General features: G+C 41.7%; 2 protein-coding genes across 10 annotated transcripts in view; one reads left to right on the top strand and one right to left on the bottom strand.

The window, feature by feature from the left end:
- Positions 1-10,115, bottom strand: part of AP4B1 (adaptor related protein complex 4 subunit beta 1) — a 32,365-nt gene extending 22,250 nt beyond the window's left edge. The window contains exon 1 of the mRNA XM_087445195.1: positions 10,012-10,115. The gene's annotated coding sequence lies outside the window, so the exon portion shown is untranslated. The remainder of the gene's footprint in view (positions 1-10,011) is intronic.
- Positions 10,116-10,313: 198 nt separating this feature from the next.
- The window catches only part of HIPK1 (homeodomain interacting protein kinase 1), a 49,832-nt gene continuing 41,578 nt past the window's right edge, over positions 10,314-18,567 (top strand). For 8 of the 9 annotated variants that reach the window (XM_087445146.1, XM_087445134.1, XM_087445131.1 and 5 more), the window contains exon 1: positions 10,314-10,461. Coding sequence is in view for 1 of the 9 variants with exons in the window: in XM_087445156.1 (XP_087301282.1) it covers positions 10,858-10,924 (67 nt within the window). In the remaining 8 variants the exon portion in view is untranslated. Of the gene's footprint in view, positions 10,462-10,723; positions 10,925-18,567 lie in introns of those variants that run through there. The other variant, XM_087445156.1, reaches the window with a different exon arrangement.

The following is an 18,567-nucleotide window of genomic DNA, read 5'->3' as shown; positions in this document are numbered from 1 at the left end:
ACCCAAAGATATTATATAGATACACATATTGGGGGGGAATGAAGAAAGGAAGAAAAAATGCGTGAGTTTATTTACAATACAAGTAAATAACTTGAATATTTTATGAATTAACACTATTTTCTATAATAGACATGTTTTATAACTATGTACTGAAGAGAAAAAAACATGTTTTACTTGCTTTGGAGTCAACATGAGCCTTGGCGTTAGAGGTTACATTTCCTGAGAGACTAGGATTCATCAGTAAAAAAATTCATTTATCAAAGAATTCTTACTTTTTAAATTATTTAAATTATTATGAAGTTTTAACAATAAAATTTTATAGAGAATAACATTAGTCCTGATCTTTGAATATCTGCATCTATGAGGAGAGATCTGTAAGATATAATGGAGAACACAGCATAGTCAAATTCAGTCTGAATTGAGTCTTTTTGTTTAATTCACCAAGTTTTAATACAGTAGTCCCCCCTTATCCTCAGGGGCATATGTTCCAAGACCCCCAGTGGATGCCTGAAACCATGGATAGTACCGAACCCTATATATACTATGTTTTTTCCTATACATACATACCTATGATAAAGTTTAACTTATAAATTAGGCACATCAAGAGATTAACAATAACTAATAATAAAATAGAACAATTATAACAATATACTGTAGTAAAAGTTACCGTAGATCTTAGCAAACTCAGCATACGATTTTTTCTCTTTCCTTATTAAGTCGAGAACTTAATAAGGAAATATAGAGGAGGACCTTTTCACTTAAAGGAAGCACTTTACAGCTTCTCTTTGGCATGGCCAAATTGCCAGCATCACTACTTTTGTGCTTTGGGACCATTATTAAGTAAAATAAGAGTTACTTGAACTCAAGCACTGAGATACCATGAGAGTCGATCTGATAACCCAGTGAATGATGGACAGGCAGCATATACAGCATTGATATGCTGGACAAAGGGATGATTCACATCCCGGGTGGGATGGAGCAAGATGGCACAAGATTTCATCACGTTACTCAGAACGGCGGCAATTCAAAACTTAGGAGTTGTTTATTTCTGGATTTTTCCATATAATATTTTCAGACTACAGTTGACCATGGAAAGTGAAACTGTGGATAAGGGGGGACTACTGTATTCTACATCCTTACAGAAGATCACCTGAATGAACAAGGTAATTTTTGGCTCATGAGAGTACATCTTCTCTTTGCAAGGCTCCTAGTCAACATATACATAAATAAAACCTGCACTCTCTTAATCAAGAAAGGACTGAAAAATCCATATTTATTAGTATTCTATATTTCACTTCTCATAGACTTCTGATTCCACAGACAGTATCAGTGGGGATGAATAGTAGTGGATTCAGGATATTTTTTGGAAGTGACATTGAAGAAATTCTCTGATGGATGGAATGAGGGAGGTATGGAAAAGGTATTACCATCTCCATTTTAAGGATGAGGAAAGTGAGGCTCATGAGCATGCCCACTATCACAACCTAGTAACTAGAAGAATCAGGATTCCTACTAACACTAGGCTCCAAAGCCCATGTTTTTACTCTATACTGGACATCCTGGGAGCACTGAGGTTGGTCAGACAGAAGCCTATTTTCACATCAGAGAATCTACCCTCTAGGGTTTTGAGAGGGCACCTCCTTCTACCCCACCCCAATGGAGAGAAATTTAACTGAGGACATGTGGTTGGTACTAATAACTATTTTGCTGAATAAATTACTCAGGGTTTATTCACAGTGCTCAAAGCATCAGAATTCAGTTAACTATAGAAGAGAGTTTAAGAAATCTCAAAATAACAATCTTCATCTTTGGCTCGGAATTTAACTTAAGTTTTTTATTATTACTTTTGGAAGCTCACTTTTATAAAATTTGTAAGCTGTCAACAAGTGGTTAGCAAGTGGTTCTCTCCATTGGGGTGGGGTAGAAGGAGGTGCCCTCTCAAAACCCTAGAGGGTAGATTCTCTGATGTGAAAATAGGCTTCTGTCTGACCAACCTCAGTGCTCCCAGGATGTCCAGTATAGAGTAAAAACATGGGCTTTGGAGCCTAGTGTTAGTAGGAATTGTGTTACGCAAGGCACACTTCATTAGGGCCTTTTTGATTTCTGAGTTTGTAGGAAGTGCAAAATGACTTAGCACAAATATTCAATTATTAAATTTCGAGTTCCTGTCCTGATGTATTGCTCTCTTCCCTGTGGGTCTCTGTGTGCCTTCCCACAGCATTTGTTTTGGCTTTGGATTTTGCTTAGAATTGATGATAGGGAAAGACATATGAAAAGCAGGCGCTAAAAGCTTGTGTAACAGTTGGTCAAAGAAAAGGTGAGAAGCTACAGAATGGCGGAGGCATGATAATGAGAAACTATGATGATCCAGGCAAAGGGAGAGATCTGTTGGTTTTGATGAATAATGGGTTGGCATATGAAGAAAATGAGAGTAAGATGGTTATGTGTAGATAAGGGAGGAAATATAACTGATTATGGGGGGAGGAGGGTCTGAGGAGGAGTAAACATGGGTTGTACGAGTATTCGAGACATTTGCTCTTCCCCCAGAAGAGTCTCTGGGTTGACCCAAGAAAATTAGGAAAATTAGAGGTAAAGTCTCTTGCCCATTATCTCTAAATCCTGCAAACCTCCCATCCTCTCCTTTTTTTTAACTGAGGTGAAATTCACATAACATACAATTAGCCATTTTAAAAGTATACAATTCAGTGGCATTTAGTGCATTCACAAGGTTGTGCAGCCACCACCCCTCTAGTTTCACCTTCTTTCTTCTAATTACTTGTATTTGACTCTTCCTCTTCAATCCCACAGGCATGGCCTTCATCCAAACTCCTATTCCACCAAAGCCATCATTTCTGCTGGGACTCAGTCCCTAAAATGTCCTATTCTGATGCAAAAAGGAAACAAGACTAACAAAATTTAGACTTGAGAGCAGGCAAGTCAGATTTCTACTTGCAATCACACTATTCAGCCCCAGCAACCATCCCAGCTTTGGTGGGGAGATGCTGGGGAAGGAGGGAAGTGTGGAGGCAGGGAGGAGACAAAGCCTTCTCACAACATAGAGGAGGACCTTCCTGATGAAATGGAGAGTACTCACTCACCTGATTATCCTGGGCAGTTTCCTATGCAGGTAAGAGCTTCACTTCTCAGCTTTGTATACCACACTCATCGCTGCCCTGGTTTTAGCATCTAACCCCACAGTTCTCTGGCAGCCTACCACAGACCAATGACCTCTTCTTCTCAAGAGAGTACCTGTCACACCTAAGAGCTCATGTCCCCCTTGTATGATAATATAACGGCACATTTATTTTTCTATTCACATTTTGCATGAAAAATGTACTTAAGATAGTTACTAAACACAAATAGTATCTCACTTATGCCCTAGCAGAAGTAGTTTCATCTTCCTTAAGTCCCGGCTCAGTCAATGGCAATACTTCTAGAAGCTTCCACAGTGACCTCCAGACAGTTAACTGTTACATCCCTCAGCATTTGTAATACCACTTTGAGGAACAATCTCACAGACTTGTCATAATTGTTCCTAATTTGTCTTCTTAACTAGATTGTGAGGCCCTTGAGGGCACGGAATGTGCTTTAGTCATCTTTTTATTCTGTCTAACTCAGTGCCTGGGATTTATTATATAGTCAAAATAAATCTTGGAAGACACACAATTTTAAAAAGTCTTAATCTAACCCCCTTCGCGCATGCCAGATTTGCCCTTCATGAAACCAGTTAAGGGGCCAGAACAACTTTTCCTGGCTTATTCCTGTGAGAAGTGATAGAGCAGTCAAAATGATTCAGTTCATGATTTCCCAGATGTAGCTGAAGTGGACTACACAGACCCAAGAAGCTTCCTTGGATATTGAGAGCTGAATATGGGAACTGACCAGAACAGATTCTATCACCCAGTCGGACCAAACCACCCATACTATGAAAAATGTCAATCACCACTCATACTATGAAAAATCCCACGTAGGAACCACATTGCTTCTGCCCCCACTTTGTTGTTAGTGCCAACGAGTCGATTCCGAGTCCTAGCGACCCTGTGTACGGCAGAGCAGAACCCTCCCTGGTCTTTTTGCACCATCCTCTCTCCTTCCAGTGTTGTCTTAGACAATGCTCCACTGTTATTCATAGGGTTTTCAGGGCCATTTTTTTTCAGAAGTGGGTAGCCAGGTTCTTCTCCTAGCCTGTCTTAGTCTGGAAGCTCTGCTGAAACCTGTCCACCATGGGTGACCCTGCTGGTACTTAGCTTTCAGCATCACAGCAACATGCAGCTGCCGCAGTATGACAACTGACAGAAGGGTGGTGTGGTTCCCGACTGGGAAACGTACCCAGGCTGCAGCAGTGAGAGTGCTGAATCTTATCCACTAGACCACCAGGGCTGGCTTCTGCCCCGACTATGCCAGTAAAATTGCTTTTACCAAGATCAACAGCAACCTTCTAATTGCCAAATCCACTGGCCACTCTTCAATTTTTATTCTCCTTTACTTCTCAGAACATTTGGACACCAAAGATTAGCTGCTGCTTCTAGAAAATCTCCCCTAGTTCTCTCCTATATCAGTTAAGACTGATTTTGGCTGCAAATAACAGAAAACACTGTTCTTAAAACATAGAACATTTATTTGCTTAAAAGAAGTCCAGGGCCAGCTCCGTGGCATAGTGGTTAAGTTCAGTACACTCCGCTTCAGTGGGCCAGGTTCGTGGGCCTGGATACCAGGTAGGGACCTATACTACTTGTCAGCCATGCTGTGGTGGCAAACCACATACAAAATAGAGGAAGAATGGCATAGATGTTAGCTCAGGCCAAATCTTCCTCAGCAAAAAAAAAAAAGAAGTCCAGAAGTGGGAAGTTCCAGGTTCAATCAGAAGCTCAACTATGTCATCAAGGACCCATTCTTTCTATCTGTCTCCTCTGTTGTCCTCAGCATGTTGCTGTCTTCATCTTTGCTGTCGCATTTATGGTCACAAGATGGCCATGGTAGCTCTAGGCCTCGTCTTCATTCCTTTGTCTCAGCAAAAAGACAGAGGCAGGAGCAAAAGACTTTCTTCTCTTAATGTTCTGTCTTTTTTATGCAAGAGAAAAATTTCCCTGGGAGCCTCCCAGCAGATTTCCTTTCATACTTCATCGACCAGAACTGAGTCCTATACCTACTCCTAGACCAATCGTTGGCAAAGAGAAATGGAATTACCAGGATTGGTTTAGACCAACTGTGCTTTACCCCCTGATTTGGGGGGAGGAACTTGCCTTCCCTGAAATCAAAGGATCTTCATTCAATCTGAACAAAACTGGGAATCTATTAACAGGGAAGAAGTAATATAGGGAATGGCTTTTGGATAAGTGTGGCAGAGACTGGCTTATGTTTTACTAAATCATATCTCTTTTCCTCTTAGGAACACAGCTAGATTACATCATCTCCTAACCTCTCTGCAGTTAGCAGCATCCATGTTCCTGAGTTCCCACCAACATAATGTGTGCAGAAGAGATGTATGTGTTTGCTACCTCCAGGCCTGGCCTATAAAAACTTCCCACACCCATCATCCATATTTCTTCTTTCCTTTATTTCTGGCCAGATGCAAAGCATCCAGTGGAGAAATCCAAGGCTCTAAGGAATGGTGAAGCTGCAAGAATCTAGATGGAAGATGCCTGAATCCCTGAATGACCTCATTGAGCAGAGCAACCCTCTCATCCCTGGTACTTAGCTCTAGCACCTACAATAGTCTGACAATGTGGACAAGCAATAAAACTTAATTGTGTTAAGCCATTGAGATGTGGGGGTTGTTTGCCATAGCAGTTAGCTAATCCTTACTAGTCATTGAACAGGCAATGAACAATGTCTGCCACAGTCTCCTACCCAAGCTTTCTTTGCTAAAGATACCCTAAAGGAGTCTTGGAAAGAAAAATCCTAGGGACACCTCAGTCTTGCAACCTTGGGGGAAGGGACGAGAAGGGAAATTGTCCATTCGGGGTTGGCATTCACAGCCAAGGCCACAAGCATCCTATAAGAAATCATTGTGGGCCTGGTTCTCAGATCTTGTTTTCTAATATAATTCCTCATAAAAGGAACCAGGACTCCTCAGAGAAATGGCTATTCTAGGACTGGGGGAGGGAAACTACAAAATGAGTCTGAAACATCTTATTACGGGGACATGCCAAAAAAAAAAGAGGAACTTGAAAAGGCACCCACTGACTAAACCTGGAAAATTTCAGCACCCAAATAATTAAAGAAAGTAAGGAATTATAAACCACTGAAAAACATAGTAATCCATGAGTCTGTATCATTAATAACTAGATAACTAAATTAATTTATTAATTAATAAGAGATAAGGGAGGATTGGTACAGGCAAGAATCATCAATAGATGCTAAATCTAGGGGAACATGTCTAATGAGAAGCAGGATATTTGCATGGTCTAAGGTGTCTCCAAACAGATTGCTTATTACAAGGAAAAAAATAATAAAATATACTGTGGAGAAGTCAGACGCCTCAACAAGGTGTTCAAAATTATTATCACCCAGTGAGAGACACACACATCATCTGACTTTGGGTATGATATCCTGAGAAGGACACAACATCACTTTTGTAGTATTCTGGCTAGAAATGGATAACCTGAATCTAATAATGAATAAACATGAGACAAACATAAATGACAAACATCAAATGATGAACATTCTATTATTTAAAAAAAAAAAGGGCCTGTACAGTCATGCCCTCATTTAACAGGGATACATACTGAGAAATGCATCTTTAGGAGATTTCGTTGTTGTATGAACACCATAGAGGATACTTACACAAACCTAGATGGTATAGCCTACTACACACCTAGGCTATACGGTACTAATCTTACAGGACCACCGTCATATATGCCGTCTGTTGTTGACCAAAATGTTATGTTGTACATGACTGTATTTTTAAAAATAGCAAAGACAGTATTCTTAAAAATATCCAGAAAAGCTAAAGAACTGTTTCAGATTAAATGAGACTAAAGAGATATGACAATTAAGTGCAAAATATGATCCTAAACTGGATCTTGTACTGGAAGGGAAAAAAACGGTAAGAAGAACATTATTGGATTAATTGACAAAATTTGGAATATAGATGGTAGATCAAAGTATTATATCAATGTTAAGTTTCCTGGAATTGATAATTGTGTATATTGTGTATGTAACAGAAGGTACTTATTCTTAACACATTCAAATATTAAGGGATAAGGGTCATGATGTATGCAATTTACTTTCAAATGGCCAGAAAAAAATGTGTGTGTATGTATGTGTTATCTGTCTACCTATATGAGAATGCAAATATTAAAACAAAAGGGGCAAAATGTTAATAAGTGAATCTGAGTGAAGGGTATATGGGTGCCCTTTTTATTATTCTTGCAACTTTTCTATACATTTGAAATTATTTCCAAATAAAAAGTTTCTTGGAGTCTAGATTAAAAGAATCATTGAGGAGTCCTTCTTATAGGTTCAAAGGATTTTTCCATGTTCTGCGTCCTATCTTTTACTTCAAATCTTCACTCTCATGTGGTTTTCCCAGTTTTACAACTGTTGGCTTCTACCTGAATTCTCTTTTTCCTCCTGGCCCCTTGGATTCACTGCTTGTTTGGATGGTTTGCCTAGGTTTGTGACTCAGCCTCTCTCAAGACGCAGCCTTTGGTGAGCTTCTCCTCCTTGGCCTTAAGTACTGCAGCTCCTGAGCAAGTCACTTCTTGTCTGCAACAATGAATCCAGGCTCTAGGCCCTAGGGGGATGTCATACCCTATGCTTCCAACTAGCAACAGCTCCATCCCCCTCTCCAGCTGCTCTGACTTTGTCTGGGAGGAGATAGTTCACATATCTGCCTCCCTCTCTCCGTGTTCCCTGCTGGATCAAACCCTCATCATAGTTTCCTAGTTAGGCTCTCTTTCTCTAGTCTTCACCCACTCTAGCCAGCTATCCACCTCCCTGCTGCCACCAGATCTCTCTTTAAGCATAGATTCCCTCATAATACCTGTCGGATCAAACCTCTAATAGCTTTTCATTGCCTTTCAAAAATCTAACTCAATCTACTTTATGAATTCCATATCCTGCCACTTCTCTGCTGAACTGTAAGCTCTTTCAGGGGATGGACCATGCCTTTTCTTCTTTGTATCTTTAACTTCTAATATAGTGCCTGGCACACAGAAGATACTCAATAGATATTTGCTGAATGGACAAATGAACTCCAGCTACATTAAACTCTGAAACTTCTTTGACCATACCACGCTCAAATAGTGCCTTCTCTGAATGTGTTCCCTGACTCCGTCATTCAAATCTTATATATGTCCCCATGCTTTTTACTCCTCACTAGACTGTAAGCTCTCTGAGCGAAAAGACCAAGTCTTTTTCATCTTGCATCTCACCCAGTGTCTAGGAGAGTGCCTGGTGTAGAGCAGGCACACAAGTAGTTTGTTGGATGACAAATGAATGATATCAGAGAGAGGAAACTACTGGATTTTAAGAAGTCTTGTGGTGAGATAGACTGAGGAAATGACCTAAGAACAATGAAAACAGAGATCAACAAGTATAAATAAATAAGGTACAAATAAGTAAATTAAGTAGTCAGATGGTGATGCAGAACTGAACAATTACAGTAAAGTGGGGGTCAATCAGGAAAGGCTCCCTAAAGGTGAATTTTGAGATGTATTTGAAAAGAGGAAAGAAAGATAATTTGGACAAGTAGAAGCTTAGAAGCATGTCATGGAGTTAGGTTGAACTAAGGCATGGGAAGCGATGTGTGTGTTTCAAGTCTGCTTTTGGAGCAGGATCTGTTCTACCCCAGAACTCAAGTTCTGCCTTTTTCCTGGCTCCCCACACAGGCCTACTGACCCACTCTATATGTCTTGATGTTTCCCAGGTCACCCCGATGTAGGTCTCTGTGTTCGCTAAGTTTTTGTGAAAATAAACAAAACTACCCTGTGGGATTGAACACTTTTGCTAACCCTAGTCCTCTAGAGAAATAAACTTCCCTGTGCCCAATAAAATAGAACTGCTCCCAGTGTTGCTAAGCCAGGCGAGAAACCCAAAGGTAGTACAACCACTTTAGCACATCTTTACAAAAATTACCTTTTTGTGAGGAGATGGGGATCCAGAGGTCAAGGATGTATAATGAATGAGATCTGAGAAATACAGTTTGATATCAAAATCTTGTCTCAGCGACATCTGCCCCCCCTCCTCAAAGAGTACATGCAAAAACCTATGGTGCTGGACAGTCACTTTTAGGGCTCAGATCATTGCTGCCTCCAGCACTTGTGGGATAGAAAAAATAGATAGATTATACCACCTGTCTCCCTAAAAATGTCCCCCACTTTAGGAATTAGAACATTTTACACCGCAGGAGGTATATCTGAAGTCCTACAGAATCTCTTGACCTTGGGAGATGGCAACTGTCCTTTTATTAGGGTAATCTAGTTGTCACGCAGTGTCCACTTTTTTTTAGAATGTTATGTGCCCAATGCATTCCATTTCCTGAATATCCAGCCTTACTATCTCCTGGTGGAGTCAAGAAAATTATGGTAGCATTCGCTCACTGCATGTTTTGAGGGGTTGGGTTCAGAGCACAGCTATTCTTTCTCACCTCTTAATGCAAACACAGGTTTCCAAGGCAGCAATGGGTGAGCCACTAAGGGGCACTTATGTTCTTGGAGGCTTACAGATCCCATACACGGATGTCACTCTGCTAGAACGTCTCGACACGGCAACGAAACATTAAAGCCTAAACTGAGGTAATTCCTCAACCAGTAGGGGGGCTTCCCAGGTAGGCACTGCCTCCTCGCGCGCTGCCCAATCTCTGGGGGTGTCACACCAGACTGTGGTGATGTCACACTGGCTGGACCCCCTACCGCCACCAAGCACCTTTAAATCACCGCGGAGTCTGCCGCGCGGAGGGGTCGGGGAATCCCGCCCCCGCACTCGGTCCAGGCTGGCTCCCCACGGAGGGACCCCCATCCCCACCCCCACGCTCACCCCCACTCCCACTCCCACTCCCACTCCCACCAGTACTATGCGGTAGTTCTCATCCGTCCGCTCCTCGGCACTTCCGCCTCAGTAGGTGTCATGGCGCGGGGCGGGTGAAGAGTTCCCGCGAGGCGGGGCCGGCCGGATGGGGGCGGCCGCTCGGCGCTCAGCTCATCGAGTCTGGCGACAACGGCGGCTGCGGAGCGAGGGGCCCGGAGGTGGCCCCGGACGGCAGCGGGAGGCCGAGGCGGGAGCGCGCGGGGCTGAGGCGGCGGCGGCGGCAAGGGGCCGGGCGGCGGAGCGGGCGGGAGGCTGAGGGGGCTCCCCCCGCGGGACGGGCGCGGGGACGGCTCCGGGGGGCGGGGGCCGGGGCCCGGGCCGGCTCGTGCGGGGGGTATGATGACCCGGCGGCGGGGCCCCGGATCTCGTCTCCTCCGCCGCCTCCTCACGGCAGCCCCAGCTCGCGGCTGAGAACCAGACACACCGGCGGTGAGTGGGGACGGGCGGGAAGGGGTCTCGGCAGGGAGCGACCTCCTATCCGGTCCCCGAGGCGGGGCCGGACCGGCCCGGGCTCTCCCGGGGGCCCGGCCTGCGGGGGGCGCTTCCCTCAGCGGGCCCCCATCCGGACCCGGCGCCGCCTCCTGCGGCCCGGCCCCTCACGGCCGCCGAGGGGATTGCGTTCCCAGGAAAACCAGGGAGGCTCCGGGCTCGTTTTCGGGGCAACACCCCCTGTCTCCTGCCACTTCTCTCCTGGGCGTGTTGTTGTCCTCAAATGACAGGGGGCCGCCTTGCGTCTCCTCATCCGGCCGGTTTTTTTCCCGGCTGTCGTGGCAGGGTCTCAGTGTGTGGCTTGTGCGTGTGTATTTCACAGCTCTGCTTATCACCATGGTTTTGGGTGATCTGTGCTGTTTGGGACCAGGAAGCGGTGTCTGGAAAGGACGGAGGTGGTGGGGTGGGTGTGGGAGCTTTCCTATCCTCTCCGCGAACGCTCTGTAATCGTGGTTTGTAATTGGTAATGGTGGAGACTCCATGGGACCAGCCCACCTAATGTATATCTGTGCAAGGCACATCTAGAGGTCTGGCTTGGGGGGAAACTTTTGCTGTCTGTCGCCACTTTCCCAAAGCTTTCGTTAAAAAAAAAAGAAAAAAGGTGAGGAAACAACCAAAACTCTTGGGTAAGGCCTGCACTGTTCACGGACCTGTGAGAAAGAGGCCCTTTTTGTGCCTAGCAACCAAGACCTCGGAGCTCTGGTTTAACCTCCCGTTTGTTGTGGTGACAAACCGTGAGCATTGGCCTGTGTTTATGCTGGGCGCGCTTTCTTTCCTGTTTAGGTGGGGGAAGGGAGGAGGGGCTAGAGAAGGGGAAAAAACAACCCCAAGCTCCAATATGTCTTTCCTCCACTTAAACCACTGACTCAGTTGTAGAGAAACTCCTTTTGAGGCAGCCCTAGATGCTTTTTCTTAGTGACACTTTGGGAATTTTCAGTAATTGCATCAAACTGTTCATTTCAACCATAGACTCTTCTGCCCAGTCTATCCTTTATCTTGTTTCCTAGTAACTCGGATGAAAACAGCTGCGTGGCTTCCTGCTCCTGATGAAGTGGGGTTAAATTAAGTTGCTGATGCCCTCAGCAAAACCTACAATTTTGCTCTTGTTTGTGTAAAGCTATTTTTGATTCCTGGTCTGTAGTGTTGTTGTTTTTTTTAAAGATTATAGAGAATGCAAATTATTACCAGCTTTTTTTCATATATAGGTTTAAAGCCTTCTGTAAAACATTTAAAAAATCTAACAAGTCCTTTTACCTAATAGTTGTTATTCAGCTGGTGATTTTGGATCTTTACATGTAATTATCTCAGGGTTCTGTGTTATAATACTGGTATGATGAAGTCTATCATTGACTTTAAGATACTGTGCCTGGCTTGAAGGATATTTTGGTAAAGTACTTGTGGTTGGAACTGGAGGCAGCCAAGCCAGTAAAGCATCTGAGAGGTAAAATGGTGAATGAGATTTTGTAAACATACTGGCTCTGGTTGGTAAGTAGGACTTTTGCTGGTGATATGTTTATGAATACTTTATATATCTTTGGATGTTGTAGTTTTATGGTTTGTAGAGCAAATTGATTGGTAGATTGTAGAGCAAATTGATTTTTTTCCTAAAAGAAAAAGAAGATAATCTCAAAATTCTCTGGAAAATAGAATTCTTTCATTCTGTGGTTTTGTTTTCATCTGCACAGCTCAGTCAGTGGTTGTTGTTGGTAGAAATCAGTGAGCCTGCCTTGTAAACTTCTTACACTTAGAGCTTGTGCAACTTGTTGTTAGTTGTATATTGTAACTGGTCCTTTTGTAATTCGAAGTAATTTTGCAAACATGAACTTCCTGATCTACTCTTTTATTTTCATTTTCATAACTATATAAAGCAATCCGTACTTTTTTTAGGATTTTTTTTTTTTTTTTTGAGTTACAGTTATTAATTCCTCCAAGTTGCTTCCCTTAGATTTCAGGCCATTCTGAACACAAGCCATGAAAATCATTTTTCCTTCAGGTACCACTTCAGCAATTACTGATTTGCTCTTTGGTTCCTTTTTTGGTTTTTGTTTCTAATCTCTCAGCTCCCTAAATGCCTTATGTATTTTTGTAGAGCATAATTTGGCACTAAAAAAAAAATTTACATCCTGTTTTTATATTTTTTTCTTGCGTGTCATATCACTTGAGCAACATTGTAAGCTCTCTGAAGATAGGGAAACTTATGCCTATTTCTTTTGGGTTCTTTAAGGGCACCTGGTATAGTGCTGTCCCCAGAGAGCTTAACGGAAGAGAATCAGAAGACCTGAATTCTTTGCCAGCATCGCCACTGATTAGCTCTGTATAAAACTTGTTTGGCTTTCTTGGGTCTCCTTTTTCTCATCTTGGAATTAGGGAGTTTTAGAGAGTCTTTTAAGGTCCGTTTTAGCTATAACAATCCCTGTACTTTTTTGCCAGTGTCTTCTGCTCCAAGCAAATACATCTTCTTAATCTGAACAGTTTTTCATTTTTCCATTTCCCCTGGCATGCTGGGAAAAGTTATCTCACTCATCTGAAAGAACTTCTTCCACCTTCCATATGCCTAACTGTTGTTACCTTACTTAAGTCTTGTTTTCCTTAGTCCTTTGCTGGCTGATCTAAACAGAGGTCTCTCTCAGTGTTTATGTTTTATATTGATTTGTGTGTTGTTAATGTGACATTTTTTTTGTGCTAGAACTCCTCAGGGTATGGTTTTCTTTATTCTAAACTTTTTAGACCTCATAGACTGTCGTGTGCACATACTAAGATAGTACCTTTTTACCAAACACAAAAAGCACCTCCTTTTCTCTTGTTTTGTTGCTATGGATTTGTCATTCCAAATAAATCTGAGAGAGCTATTGAAATTTAGGGGAAAATATCCTGCTTGGAAGGAAAGCACCCCTCTGCCAGTTTACCAGAATATTACAAAATTGGTTTAAATGGCTAGAAATTACATAGAATTGTAGAGTTACTCCTTTGTCAGCTAACACCACCTATTCCACACCCTATTTTTGCATACTAGTTGGGGAACTGGCTTGTTTCACATAGTTCTTTATGAAGGAAGTGCTTACAGGAAAGGGGTAGGGAACTTTGATTCAAATGGTGTCATTAGAGTTTCAAGCTTATTTTTTCCTTCTGTATTACTATACTTTGAAAAGTAACGTATATATTCTCTTGTAGACAAGAGACTGTAATTTCTGTCTCATCATGTGAATATTTCTGTAATTTAGTCAGAATGACTTCTGAGATCTTCTTATGTTTATATATGGAGAAGTAATGTGATCTCTTTGTGGTCATTCATTCTAGCAAACATTTGATGCATACTATATGCCAGCCATTGTGATAGACGCTGGTGATACAAAAAAAAAAGACACCTACTCTGCTATTGAGAATTGCTCTCATGGAACTTGCAGCTTAGAAGAGAAGTCAACTTTTAAATAAATAATTACAAATAGTCATACTTAGAGTAAAATCCAGAGTGGCCCACAAGTCAGTATGTGATTTGGTCCTTGTCTGCCTCTTTGGGTCCTGCTTCTCTATTTTCTCCCTTGTTCCATTCCATCCATACTGGTCTGTTCTTCAAATAGGCCAAGAATGCGTCTTGACACTAACTGTTCTCTTTGACTGGAATGGCTCCTTCTTGTCAATTAGGTCTCTACTTAAATGCCACCACCTTACAAGGCCTTCCCTGACCACCATCTCTCCCCATCCCACCATCTTTATCATATCATTGTGTTAAGTTTTCATCATAGCTTTTATCACTAGCTGCTGTTTTCTTGGGATGTGTGTGTGTTTGTCTCCTCAGTAGAATGTAGACTCCAGGAGATAAGAGATCTTGTACATCTGGAACACCACTATTATCCCTAGTGTCTAGAACACTGCTAGGCCGATATGCTAGGTACTCAATGCATATTTGTTAAATGAATAAATGAAATAAGTAAGTACAAGTGTGGTAAGTGCTAAGAAGTAGTAGAGGATGCTGTGGGAGCCTTTACCAGGAAAACTAAGAAGTGGCCCGGGGAAGGCTTTCCTGAGTGTATTTGTTAGCATAAGGCTGACTAAACAATAATCTAGCTGAAGAAAAATAGTTTTTCTCTTATGTAACAGTCTGAAGTAAATGTTCCAGGTTGAAGTGAGCATTCCTGGTGGGCAGGCGGCTCTGCTGTACATGATCATTCTGGGACCCATGTTCTTTCCATTTTGTTGCTCTGCCATCCCTTGGGTGTTGTCTCATAGTGGGGAAGCTGGGTCTCCATGGGTTCCTGTTGGTGGAAAGGGAAAGGAACATGAAAGGCTTACCCACACATCACTTTCCACTGGAGAGAGGGACTGGTAAACATAGTCTAGCCGTGTGCCTGGGATGAAGGAGAGAGTAGATTTTGATCCAAACCAACAGCCGGTGCCACACTGAAAAAGTGAGCTTTAAGCAGAGATTAAAAAGATAAGTAGAAGTTAGTAAAAGAGAAGCCTAAGAGGGGAAAATGAAGTTCAGAGAGGGAACATTATGTGTGAAGGACCTACGGCAGGAGAAAACAAGGCCTACTCTAGGAACCCAGAGAAATTTAGTACTACTGGAAGAGCGAGGGAGGGAAAGAGTGGAGGAAACGAGGCTGCAAAAATAATCAGGGGCCAGGGCCCAGCCCCGTGGCCTAGCGGTTAGGTTCGGCACACTGCACTTCGGTGGCCTGGGTTCAGTTCCTGGGCACGGACCTACACCACTTGTCAGCGGCCATGCTGTGATGGCAACCCGCATACGAAAGAGAGGGCGATTGGCACAGATGTTAGCTCAGGGCGAATCTTCCTTAAGCTAAGTAAGTAAGTAAAAGTAAGTCAGTCATTAAGTAAGTAAAAGTAAATGAGTAAGTCAAAGTAAGTAAATAAGTAAAAGTAAGTAAGTAAGTAAGTAAATAAATAAATAAATCAATGTCCAGATCTTATGAGACCTGGCAATCCAACTTAGAGATTTTGGACTTTATCCTAAGGTTTTAAGTAGGGGACAGAGACGCATTTTTTAAAGCTTCAAGAATTGGGAGAAGGGAGCTTAAAAAGGGGGCTTTAGAGTGCGGGGGGAGACAAGTTAGGCTATTCAAGTAAGTAGTCCAGGATTGTGCAGTAGTTGGGGGGTGGAGAAAAATGGGTGGAGTAGAGAGTTATTTGGTATTCTGCTGAAAGAGTGTTCTTCCCAAACTTGTCTTGCTTTATTTTTAAAGAACATGTATTCTTGTTTACCTGCTTTAATGATATGAACACTCTTTATATATCAGTGTGCTGGACAATGTGTACATCTGTACATGTCAGCTAAGGACAAGTGCTAGAGGAAGAAATCAGTATACAGTACTGATTTTAGGTTATTTAGGTCACCAATTATTAAGTTGTATTAAAGAGGCAAAGATGACGCTAAGCAAAAGCAGTAGGAATTTATTATTGGTGTGTCAGGGAAAAGATGGAAGTTACTGAAGGCTAAGGGCAAAACATAGACAAGATTACCTTGATTGTCATATCCAACTTTTCCATTCATAGTTATAATATTTGAACTCTGTGTAATAAGATTGTCTACCTGTAGTGCCCATAGTGTGGGACACCCAGTAAATGTTGTTAAATAGATGTGACCCTGGCAGGGAGTTGGGAAGCTGTTAATTTGACTGTTTTGGAAAGCCATGGATTCTAGCAATACTCAGTCTTCTTTTTAGCAATAAGTACAAGTACCAGTAGCCTTTTGCCTATTAGTTCTAGTTTGGGATTAATGCAGTGGGCAAATTTATCATTATATTTAGATGGTTCAATCCTTGGAAAGTGGGGTTTGAAATGAAAAAACTAGTTTATTGCTGTAGTCAAGAAGTGTAACATTTTCAGGAAGTCAGAAATAGCTTTTAATTTATAAACTTTTTTTTTTTTTTTGTGAGGAAGATCAGCCCTGAGCTAACATCCATGCTAATCCTCCTCTCTTTGCTGAGGAAGACCGGCTCTGAGCTAACATCTATTGCCAATCCTCCTCCTTTTTTTTCCCCCAAAGCCCCAGTAGATAGTTGTACGTCATAGTTGCACATCCTTCCAGTTGCTGTATGTGGAATGCGGCCTCAGCATGGCCGGAGAAGCGGTGCATCGGTGTGCGCCCAGGATCCGAACCCGGGCCGCCAGTAGGGGAGCGCGCGCACTTAACCACTAAGCCACAGGGCCAGCCCAATAGCTTTTAATTTATTGGAAGCTATTCTCATGTGAATTGACAGTATTTGTGCAATTTGCTTACCAGAGTCTGATACATAGTAGGTTATTCACAGATATTAATTCTGTTCCACACTTTTGTTTGGGAGGTCTCAGCCTAGGAAGAAAATTGCCTCCCCATTTGCAAAGGCAAATTTTTTGGAACGTATTATCTTTATCTTGTGTCTAGAAATGGCTGTTTTTAGCTGAATTTCAGAGTGTTATTTAAGCATGTTGATTTTTCGAGGCAATTTTGATTCTGTATTTTCTTCTCACCCTGTGCTAGTTGAGTTTGGAATGAGTCTCAGCCACACTGTAAGAGTCCTGGTGGCATATATTGACTTCAGTACTGTATGTCCTTGCTGTGGGAAAGGCCAGTGAAATTCTGGGTGGTTCTTTCCCTATGGGTGGACTTAAGTTTGTCTTACTGAATAAGAATTATATTCATTTATATATTTAAAATTTCAGAAAAATTTCCTAGAACTTGTGCTTTTTGCAGGGCTCAATGTGAAGATTTGAAACCTGTTATTTTGTTTATTGGGTATGTCAGTAACATTACTCTGGTAAATGCAGTATTTTTAAAAAGTGTCTAGTTATGAATATACTTTTAAGTATTTGGTATTTCATGAATTCTTTTTAGTATTATTACTTTAAGCCCCCATATTCCTACACATAGCTACAACTGCAAATTTTGTATTCAAATTCTTTTATTAAATGCTTTTAGATATGTAAAATTTGTGCTCGTGTTTTTTGATAGATTGTTAAAATTAGTAGCTCAACAGATATATAATGGAAAACAAATTTCGAAAATTTACTTCCTTTCATTGTTTAAAAATGGGCTCAATTTTATGATGACAAATATTTTTGTGTGTATTTTAATAGGTAAATTTTCTAGAGGTACTACTTGGTTTCAGATTTTTCTTTTATTATACTTTGGTATTATGTCAGTGATATAGGCAGAACAAGATGATTTGTAAATTCGTAGCCTCGTTAAATTGCACGGACTTGAGCTTTTAATTTACACTTTTTTTCTCTTCAAGGTTCAAATAAATTATGGAAACTCCTGTTTAAAGTAAATCCAGACTGCATTTTAGAAATTGAAGGCTGAGGATTTGTTCTTCGTTCCAGCTGTCTAGTCCAGTGTATATGGTTTTTAGTTGCATTCAGGCACAAAGAAATTTACACGTTGCTTTTCTATGTTCTGTAACGTCCTTTGTCATGCTTCCTTCTTTTCTGGTTGTGTGTTTATTCTCTTATGACTAGTAAAATTATACTATGTGTATTGGAGTGGAGATTTCCCCCATATCTCAAGGACCACACAGATAAAAAGCAAAGGACAGAAAAAACAAACAAACAAATTAGCATTTGAAAATCCTGCAGTTTAATGTGAGCCGTAGGGAGTAGATATCAGGTTGGTAGGCAGAGGTCAAATCACCTAACAGATACTGAGTCTGCATATTGCTAGAGTCTGTGGTATGTTCTAGTGATACAACCTAAGAACAAGACAGATATGGTACTTGCCCTTATGGAACTTATACTGTAGCTGGGAATGTAACATTAAATAATTTCAAGTTATAAAGGAGGAACAGAGAGCTATGGGAGTGCATGGTGGGTAGGATGGGGTGGTGGTGGTGGTGGTGATCGTGGGGAGTGTGTGTGTGTTGTGTGTGTGTGAGGGAACAGTTTTCCCAGTAGAAAGTCTTCAACATGTTAGAGGGCTTTCCGAGAACTGAAAGAAGGGCAGTATGGCTGGAATGGAGGAATCAAGGTGAGGAGATTTTGGAAGACAGCAACCAGATTTTTGGAGAGCTTTTTAAGACAGGTTGAGGATTTTGGATTTTATCCCCAAAGCAA

The sequence above is a fragment of the Ceratotherium simum genome, chromosome 2 (genome assembly GCF_057802395.1).
Source record: "Ceratotherium simum simum isolate JZ-2026a chromosome 2, ASM5780239v1, whole genome shotgun sequence".
In the NCBI taxonomy this organism is placed as follows: Eukaryota; Metazoa; Chordata; class Mammalia; order Perissodactyla; family Rhinocerotidae; genus Ceratotherium; species Ceratotherium simum.
This window is presented reverse-complemented; position numbering and strand designations above follow the sequence as displayed.